The sequence below is a fragment of the Numida meleagris genome, chromosome 4, assembly GCF_002078875.1.
Source record: "Numida meleagris isolate 19003 breed g44 Domestic line chromosome 4, NumMel1.0, whole genome shotgun sequence".
NCBI classification, from domain to species: Eukaryota; Metazoa; Chordata; class Aves; order Galliformes; family Numididae; genus Numida; species Numida meleagris.
The window spans coordinates 49,381,727-49,392,735 of NC_034412.1; the positions used below are offsets into that span (position 1 = coordinate 49,381,727).

Here is an 11,009-nt window from a genome sequence, read left to right on the forward strand (position 1 = left end):
ACAAAACTGAATTGAAGAAATATTTTATGGCTCAAAGACGAGTAGATCTCAAACTAGTTTTGTAGGAACACTTGGAAAACAACAGATTGTTCCCTGTTCCAGTCTAGCTCAGCAGTCTAGTTAGGTCACATGGTAATAAGATGCTTTTGAACAGCATGAGAACTACAAAGAGAATCTGCAGATTTTCATAAAGAATAACAATCTACTAAGAGAAAAACAAAGGGGGAAAGCATGGATATGCTTGTTTATAATTTTCCAAGAATATAAACAAGATCAGATTAATTGGCTGATCTCAGGTAGACATCAGCCTCTCAATGAGAAATTAAGCTGAGAAAATCTCTGAAGATGTATATTGAAGTATCACAGCAAATAGAAGAAGTATCAACATACAGACTATTTATTGGAAAACGGAATCAGAGTATTTATACCACTGAACTAGAAATGTAAGATTCCTTTTCTATATACTTGTGTTTTATCAAGTCACGGACAAGAGCAAACCACATTAAGAGGGAAGCATTTTGTGCTAAATCTACTTGTTTAAAAATCAAATAAATAAATTCAATAAAATGATAGGATATCTTTAAGAACAAAGTGGCCAGCAGTCTCAAGGCAACTTCAAGCATTTGCTTTCATCCTCAGCTATGCATATTGAGTTGCTATTTACTATTTTATCCCCATAAACTACATGCTTGTTGTTGGTATATGGTCTTTATTTAAAACACTACTGCTTTAAAATGTCATCAGTTCTTCTGTGTCATACACAGGATTCAAAAAGGTACTGATTTACCATTATCATTATCAGTAGAAATAAAAATAAAAGTTTGTTTGGGGAAATCTCCTCAGTTAAGGTTACTCCACAATTGACCAATTCGACAATCAGAGAGGCTGAATTCGGCACTCTGTGCACAGGAGCAGCTACTGCATCCTGTTTTCTTTTACAGCAGCTACCTGCCCTAACTGACATTGCACTCAGGTAGGGCCTTGAAGCATTTGTCTGCTCAGAATAGCAGCAGCACTTTCTGATCAGTTGTTCCCATCCTCCCCATGAAAATGGAGTATATCAGATGTAAGCATCTAAGTGACCAGGTCCAGCCTCCAGGTTGCCCCATGAGCCATGGTAAATAAGTTGCACAGAAAAATGGAGTTGTAAATACGATTTTGACTATGGACATCGCAGAACAAGCAGGTCAGTACCAAGCAAGAAGTTGCTCAATATTAATCACTTCATACATATGACACAAGGGTGCAATATTACATTTAACTGGGAAAATGAAAAGATTTATTTACCAGGAAGGCCAAGGTCCACTGCCACTCACCAAAAGGGAATTGAATCCTTCAATTAACAACTTAACAGTTAGTTGTGTGATAGATAAACACTCTCTCAAGTAAGATCATGAGTACTGTCTGCCACTGGAGACAATGTACTTCTACATCTCTAGTAACTGTTAATTCTTTCATATTTGTAACGAAGGGTAGGTGCTATGTTTTCTATCACTGGAACTATGTATTTAATTCTGCTTATCTGACAGGAAGATTTCATGCAAAGTCTGCAGTTCCAGCTAGTATAGCCAAAATGTTATCAGAAACAACAACAGCATGTCAAAAAATATTCAGGGAGGGCTGTGCCAGTAGACTATGTAGATGTCTTTGGCAGCACACTTACAATGCCACAAAATTCACAGTATTTCTTAAATTTTCACATCATATTCTCAGGGTAGGTAAAAACTCGACCTGATTTTGCCAAAAGACAAAAACAACCAGGTAAAAATCTGAAACACAGGAGCTTTATCAGTTTCTGTGGCATACTTCTACAAGCTAACAGAGAAGCTGTCTGCAAGTTCCCTTGGCACTTTATATACCACTATAATATCTAGAGCCTAGCCATTTTTATTTTTTAGAAGAAATCAGAAATTAAAACACCTAAAACCCTAGATGCTTACTAACGTGAATTAAATGTTTAAGAATAGCCTTAAAAAGTTAGGGCTTATTTACTAACAGAACAGGAAAAATGTAACTATTATAAACAACTATCAACTTTAGCATGAAGATTCTAGCCTTTAATTATTAAGGCATACCAAAGCATCCAAGGTATTGTTGGTAACCTGCACTTCATAAAAAAAAAGCTTTGAAGGTGAAGAGTTGTTTGAGATAAGATTTGTTGGTGGTAAATGGAAGCTGAACATTGACAGGATGCACGCATCAGCTTTCCTGCTCTGAAAGGGCAACAATCAGAGCTCTTTGTCATCCAAACATAGGTATGTTGATCTTGCTTAGGTGGGCTTCCTCACTATCCCTTGAGATAGACTAAAACCATGACCTTGGAAGCTCTGGACTTATCACTTTTTTCTTTCCTATATGAAAACTGCACTTAGCTACGGCCAAGCACATTCCAGATAGCTCACTTGAAAGCTGTAGAAAGATATGACAAGCTCTTCCGATGGTAGATTTCTAAAGGCTTTTAAATAGGTCCAAAATTACTCTAGCTGCTTCCTATTGCATATAGCTAATGGTAAGAGAAGATTTGGTGGGAAATCAGGGTGTGGCAAGTTTTAATGAATTATACACACAAAAATCCAAAGCTAAGCTGATTCACCAGTAGAAGACGATACCACTATGCTGGAGGAGTTTCCCACACTGGCTACATCACCTTGCTAGGCAGAATACAGTTTCCTTCACCATGGAAACTAGGCCAATAGGTCAACTGTGAGAACTCTTTTCCAGCAACTCAAAGAGGTATACTCACCTTTTCTGAGCATGAAAAATCTTCCTATCACTCACTGCTTTCAGTTAAGGTAAAACCAAACTTGCTGTCCCTCTTTCAATTACCTCTGCAAAGCTTTGAAATAGTTAGACGCTGCTCATAATTGCAATATTACCGCATACATAGTTGCCATTAATGTAGCATGTTAAATGTTTCCTCAGGGGAAAAAACATGTTAAGTTACTGGTACACTGTTTTAAAAAGGGAATCTGAACTTACTCTTCTATGATAGTTATTTTTTGTGTAAAGTTTTTCAAATGCTTTACTTAACATAGCGTAGAACAGAGTGCAAACATAGAATCACCAAGGTCGGAAAAGACCTCCAAGATCACTGAGTTCAACCATCCACCTACCACCAATATTTCCCCACGAAACCATGTCCTTCAGTACAACATATAAACATTTCTTAAACATCTCCTGGGACAGTGACTCCACCACCTCCCTTGGCAGCCTATTACAGCACCTGACCACTCGATACCAATCTAGCATTACTCTGCTCAAAGTGCTCATTTGTAGGGTGTTGTTGTTTTGTTTTTTTTTTTCTTTTAAATTTAAGATTATTGAACCTTTAATCATTATATTAACACCTAAACAGATTTTTTTTCCCCCTAGAAAGACAGAGGCAAAGATTTGGAAGCCATCTGCGAACACCCTACTTCAAAACATAGATTTTGTGCATAAAGAAACTGCCAACATTTCCATTAACATTTTCATTCTGAAAGAGTGGTTATGCACTGGAACAGGCTACCCGGGGAGGTGGTTGACCCTCTATAGGTCTGGACTGAAAGACCAAGTGTATATTTCATTATTTAAAATCTATTATTCTCCTCTCTTTCCATAGCAGTTCTTAACTTCTGAATCCCTCTGGAAGGCATTTCATGCCATACATCTTTTTCTTCTGATACCCAGAGTCTGATCTCTCTGCAATAGAAAATGACAAGAATTCTTGACCATTCCTCACACACTGGAATTTAAGTCTCAATACCTTTTTTCCTTTTTCGTCCCCCCCATAAGCAAAAGACTTGTGACAATGCATCAGTGTGGAGTTTGCTGGTATGTCTCAGAAATCAGTCACATGATGATCTATTAGCAGGAATTATGCATTGTAGTAGTATGAATTAGCTGAAGACTTTGTGACATGGAATTGTCAAACTGAAAATTAACTGGCAAAATATTTGATATAGGATTGTATTCACCTTTGACTTTTTTTACATTCTGATTCAAACACAAATCAGATGCTTACGTGCTTTATGATTTTTATATAATTATACCCACTGTCTACAACCTGAGGTGGAACAACCCGAAAAAACGGTTTTCTTACTTTCTACTTAATATGAAATATCAACAGGAAAGAGCATATTCTCTAAACTGCTACAGATCATTCAAACACATTAAAAATTACATTGGTAACATTGTGTAAGGTGCTTGTTAGAAATTAACGCAGTTATACATCTGAAAATTATTTACTCTGAAGTATAAGTCCCTCTTAGAGCCTAAGCACTAAATTGAATCTAATTTTTTTGTCATTATTAACTTTTGATTTTTCCAGAGTAATTAGAAATATTGTTTTCCTTACCAGATGAATTTTACTCTCACAAATCATACAAAAATCTTAGTACACATTTATAGCACTGTTTTGATAATGTATCTTTTAAATAATTTGTATAGACATCTGTAACATAAACATTGTTTTTCATAACTATTTACATACCTTATTTATGAAATATCTTTTTATAAAAATAGTTTATGAAGTTGACACAAGTGCCAAAATTACCATACAGACTTAAATTCTCACACATTTAACTGAGGATCCTGCCCTAAGGCAGCTAGAATACTTTTTGTCCTGTAAGAGCTTATATAGGTCATACTGAAGCTGGCTTTTCATGCCTATAACTAGTATGACTTTAAGCCTGTAAGAAATACTGTTTTCTACTATTAAGAGAGACAGTTTAATGTTAAAGATTAAATAAACAAGGAAGACTAAATTTGTCTGCATCACTGTCTGTGAGTAACAGCATAATGTATTGAATAATAACAGATCCTCAAATTACAGGTCCTAATGTAAGAATCTTAAGTAATTTAGCCTGTAGTTACTACATAAATGACTTACAATATTAAAACAATTAATTTCAAATTCATATTGAACAATGTTATGGGATTTTTCTTTGATAAACGTTTTGATTAATGAAGGAGTATTAAGCAGGAAATAGAGTGAGAGACTTTGCCAGATGCTAAAATTTACTTCCATACTTAACATTAAGAAATAAAATTAATTGCTCTGCTAGTAGCTCTCCAATTGTCAAGTAAGTATTTTATATTGACCTCTGTATATCAAGTATTCTTTAAGAATAAAGCATTGAAAAATACAGATTTAGAATGAAGAACATCAGTTGGCAAAATTCCACTACTTCCTACTTAAAAAGCCCAATTTAAAAACAGTGTCCAAATAGCTCAGTAAACTGATTATAATTCAAGGGTCCTAGAGGGCCAGACCAAGCACTAATAATTTACAAAGAATCCAACTGAAGATAGAAACATGGCCCACAGATATTATTTGGTATTTAAACTCAAGGAAATTAACTCTTCATTTACAAATAGAGGCACCCAAGAAAATCAAAATGCCAAATAATGTGTTTTGCTCCTTTTTATTTTAACCAACTTTCCAACAATATTCAAATTAGAGAATGGATGATTCTTTACCTCTAAAAGAGAACAAAAACATTTAAGAATCTCAGCAATGTTTGCAATATTCTAGCTGATATTTCAGACTTGAATATGAAATCAAAATCAGTTTCATCTACTCTATATTAGCCTACTACCTAATTCCAGAGTAAAAGGAAGCAATTCAATTTCTTTCTCATGTCTGAAGAAAGAGTCTGTGTGCACACTGCTGATAGTATCCTAGACTGCTTAAGTCTCCTTTTTGATACTTGGGTAATACACTGAAGATCCATCAAGATCACTAATGCAAACCAAGTGTTAACTCATTAATTCTAGTACACAACCACTACCTGTCACAAACTATATTTATTTTGCTACTACCGGAACCTTGTCTATATTTGTCATGAATACTACAGCCAAGAGAGCTAAAATAAAATCAGTCATTCACACCACTTGCTGCTGCACAAAAATAGTCACTCTATCCATTCACAATAGTTTGTTTTAGAAAGGAATTCTTCAAACTACTACACCATTAAAAATATTGCGAAAAGGTGTAAACCTGTCTTGCTGTGGTACAGAATGCATTGGTTTTTTTTTGAAACATATGTAGTGAGAATAATTCTAAACTCCACTCTGGTAAACCTCATGCAATATAAAATTTACAGTGCTTGCTCTCTAAGAAGTTTCCTATGGAGATGAATGAGTAGGTTGGGAGATATCGTTGTAACCTCAGTGCTTTCATTGAGAGAGGATGTGTGCTGCAGGAGCTGGAGCTGTTGACGTCATTGTCTTTCAAATACTGACAGTTGAGACCTACCACCAACACATGTTAATTTATGCATAAGAACTTCACAGTTAGCATGCATCCCTATGGACATCGGGAAAACTTATGCTCTTAAGTGAAGCCGATCGTTTTTAATATATCAATCACTTATTTACAGGTTTCAGTTATCCTGGCTTTTCCGGCCTGCAAACTTGCAATCAAAGGTATAGAAAGTTATAGTTTCTAAGCACGTAGTACAGTGTCAGTGTTACAGAAATTGTTAACAAGGTGATATTTCTTAGAATATATTTTAGGCCTTCACTTGTAGACACATTTCAGTCAGGCTTTCTGCACAAGTTCAGTTCTTGATCAACTACAAAAAACTGTGAAGCAAATGTGTTTGAAGCATACCGCCTAGCCTGCACTGGCCTGCAAGCTGAAGGAACAGAGTATCAAAGAAGACTGAATAACAGAAATATAAAAAATTTCTTCTAGTAGTTTAAAAGAGACAAAAAGTGAACAGATTATTCTTGGTTTAGATTTTCACACCTTTGCATATGAAATCTGCCAGGCAACAGCATTAGCTCCATTTATAAAAAAGGATAACAGTGTCAAAAAGAAACTAGAGTAAGAAAACGCTGATAAAAAAAGTTTGACTTCCAATCATTAATTTGAGCTATATAGTTTCTAGTAATGCATTATTTTCAGAAACTAGATATGATATATTCTTCTGCTGACAATTTTCCAAGTTAAAGCCCGAAACAAGTCTTGTTAAACATTAGAATGCACAGAGATTGTGTAAGACAGAGTGTCATTATCTGGAATCTCTATGGTAAGAATTATGTTTGTGCTTCTCAGCAACTTATTGCATAACATTCTCTAAAATAACAAGACTACCAAAACTGCAAGCCTCTTATTAGAGGTTGTGTGATCATATTTATGAAATGCATCAGTATGAAACTACTCAATTCCATCATGGCTGCAAGCAAGATGTAATGCTGTTCTGTGGGAGGTTCAAAGCACCTGCTGCAAAGAGCACAGGAGTTGGTAAGCAGTGACAGTTTACACTCCCCATTGATTTTGTAGGAAATGGGAGAAAAACAGTTCCACTCAAGATGGCAGGAAGATGAAAATCAGAGCATAGAAATTACAGATAAAATTGCTGGAGCACTATAGTTGGAAGAACTAGCCCAGATTAACAGGAACTATATCATGGATATCAGTAAATCACACAATAGAACAAAAACAGGCACTATAAAAGAGAAATATCCAGTCAGACTGATAATAGCCAACATTTTTCAAATGCAAAGCGCAAACCTTAAAGAGATCCATCCCTTCTGGATCATCTCTATACTTCTTAAATTCTTAAATCTGCATTCAAGAAATCACAAAAAAAATAATTTCTCAAGTTGTTTTTTTTTCCATTTTGCTCCTAAACTAGATGTTTTCTTCAAACTCTAAATACATTTTTAAAGTCAACAGAATCCAGAGCAGGAACACAGCAGGTTGAGATGACAGGATAACAAATATGGTGACAGCAACTAAGCAGCATCCCCTTCCACACCAATCAGGAAAAAATAAATATAATCTGTCAGCTCTTAGCGTTCTCTTGTCACTGTCCATGATGACAGCTGGGTACCACTAAAGGAAAAAGGCCTAAAACATTGCATTGTAAGTGGGAAGGGGGAAGGGGGGGGCGAATAAGTAGTGTTAGCTGTTGTAATCAGACTATTAATCACACCATTTTGGGTGGCTATTGGTCATTCAGCTGCTTACCATATGAACAATGAGGACATAGTTCATCAATAACACCGTGTGCTTTTAAAATACAAGTAGCTTCACCTTTTTCATATTTTTTTTTCCTAGTAAGCATTTGGGGATTTTGAATTTCACACATTTTCTTCACGCAATAACAATGAAGCATTTTGATTCAGTGACCAAGCAGTACAATTTGTTTTAGCTCTAAGAAAAAGGATGTGTTTGATTTCTAAATGTAAGTAACGCAAACCAGGCAATGTAAGTATTGATTTTACAATCAGAAAAGTCTTGCATTTCCCCATTATTTCTGTTATTTGCAAATAATGAAATTTAACCAAAGAAACTGCTGAAATAACCAAATAATAGTCTTATTATACATAATAATACATATGTATACAGAGGGTGCTCATATATCTTCCTTTAGTCTCCTCATGATTACGTACTATGTTTCTAGACAAAATGAAGACCATAAACAATCCAAAGCTTTATTCTGTCTAAATGGGTCACTTACAATGAGAAACCATGACATTTACATGTAGCAAGCGGATTGATCAGGGAGCAGAAAACAGAATATGGCATCAACTCAGAAAAATATGCCATCGCAGGCAATTTATATTAACGAACTTGGTGAGTTCCTCATTCCCTCTCAAAAATGAGAATGAATACAAAATGAAGAGCATACATGATTCAACATGGCAAATATTCCCCAGGATTATTCTTTGTGCTTACAGTAAAATGAAGAAGTCCTTGATTCCTTTCACTACTGTAATGTCACTTGTACAGAATAACATGAGTGCAAGGACTTCATAAACACTGCATTTTTCAGAGATTCAGAAATCTATAAACAGTCAGCAATCATCTTAAGTTGCATCTTTAAGTGCTAGCACATTCTCTTATTTTCAACTTGACCAGAAGCCTTACAAAAGAGATGTTCAGAACATGCTATGTACATCTTGCCAAAGCAATTTCAGCTGCTACATGAAGAATGAAATTTAACAAGATCCAAATTTGTACAGTGCAAGTAGTAAGATTACTTCAACGTATAGCACAGAAAAGGGAAAAAAATGCAGAGAGAGATATCTGTGCTTCTGAATATATACAAAATATACTCCTATGTCTTTGTTCAGTCTGGACTCTAATTCAAGGTGTAAATACTGGCTACATTGTTAGATATCCAACAGCAACCAGCTTCAAATACTGTGTGAGTAGCTCTCTCATAGTTCACACTCGGCTCCCTTGACCCAGCTAGACAAGCGTGAAAACATGAAATAAATGAAGGCTAACAAAGGCTGGTCTGGGAAGCAGTCTGCATTAAATGCTTGCAATATTGTAAGTATAAACGTAAAATTCACTGTTTAGATCCTTTTAACATTCCACATCAGACAAAAATCACTATATTAATACTAATTGCTACTGCAGAGAGACAAATGAATGTAAGCAGTACAGAAAGAAAAAAATCTTTCCCCATCTGCCACATAAGGACATTCAATAACCTTACAACATGCTGCTAAAGCAAATAAAGAACTGCAAAATCATTATCTCTTCACAAACAGAAAGCAATTATCACAATACCTTTCTGTGTTTGTCCCTCTTCCATATTCTCTTCCATGGCTACCTTTCTTCACTAGAAACAGCTACAGAGAATTAATCAAAGGTTTCAGTCAGATGTAGGAAAAAGTGTGGATTTTTTTTTTCCCTGGGAAGCTCCAACAGCAGAGGCTTAGGCAAGTCCTCAGAGCTTAGCAAGGCTCCCTCACTCTCCTTGTTTGCTTGGAGACAGGCTGTCAAGTGTAATTTCATTCAAATTACTCTTCCGTGAAGATTATCAATTTTTCTTCTCAAAGCTGCCCATTGTGTACCACTGTAAGCAGGTATTCAAATGAACAGCCTGTGAATTTTTGGGGGGAAATTTGGTCTGAGCCCTTATGGCAATGACACCAATTAATAAGCCTCACTTTGCATATAAAATGGAGAAAAGAAATCGAGGTTTGTATTGAAACCTGTGTTTTAAATTGGAAACAGGCTGTACTGAAAACAGATGGAGGGGTGTCCTCTTAATGTGCAGCAGACCACCAACCCATAATTCCCCCTATTTGCTACTGAAGTGGGAAAGCCCAGATGCCTGTGGGTTCTTTATGCTGTATTACTTGCCTCTCTCTCCCTCCCTCGTTCCCTCCCTCTTTCTCTCTCTCTTTATCAGCACATTTAAGAATAACGCAACTCTTCATTTCCCTCCTTCTCATGTATCTGTATTATCTGGAGCTAACAACAAATACACACATTTAGAATATACTAGAAAACATCTTTATAGCAAACATCTATGTACGCATATGCATGTTTATGCATACACACAAGCAGAATTTAATACGTTATCACTGCAAATGATACACACCCTATAAATTATCTGCCATCAGTGTCACAACAAACGGGAACTCAGGGGTAGTTCAGAGCTTTAAAACAATCATTGTATCAATTCCTTATCTGTTTGCTAGTATCCAAGTTTATCTGTAAGCTTCTATTTCCTATATTAAAAAGCAGATTTTCTGAAAATGGTGAAGCTTGACATGTTTGTATGGGCTTCCTCATGTATATACACACATGCACATTTACGGATTTACTCAGGAAAAGCACTGTTTAAATACACCATGAGGGTACCTAGTCATTTGGGGAACTCTGCAGTCTGATTTGGAATGCAAATCAGATGCTGCAGTCTAGCAGTAAATTAGCATTTTTGTACCTTAGTCTATGGGTGACACAGAATCATTTCAAGAAATTCATCACTCTATCAAAACTGCAATTAGATCATATGTTTTTTTTCTTTAAAATTTTCACTTCTCATTCTTCTCAGAAAAGCATGACAAACTTACATACAAATAACATCTCCCACGGGTGAAAATTCCTATTTACATGTAAATAACTTCTTTTCTTTATACTGCCTAAAAAGAAGGAAGCAATAGATCAATCTACATCAAAAGGTTTTTTTATATATTTTGCATATAAAACTATTGAAGCCAGAGTCACACCAGAATAACTTCTATATATGAAATTAAATTTCTATATGTAATTT

At 35.5% G+C, this 11,009-nt stretch overlaps 1 protein-coding gene across 1 annotated transcript in view; it reads right to left on the reverse strand.

The window, feature by feature from the left end:
- Positions 1–10,045, reverse strand: part of GPM6A (glycoprotein M6A) — a 107,138-nt gene extending 97,093 nt beyond the window's left edge. The window contains exon 1 of the mRNA XM_021396207.1: positions 9,515–10,045. Coding sequence (XP_021251882.1) covers positions 9,515–9,551 — 37 coding nt within the window. The 5' untranslated portion in view covers positions 9,552–10,045. The remainder of the gene's footprint in view (positions 1–9,514) is intronic.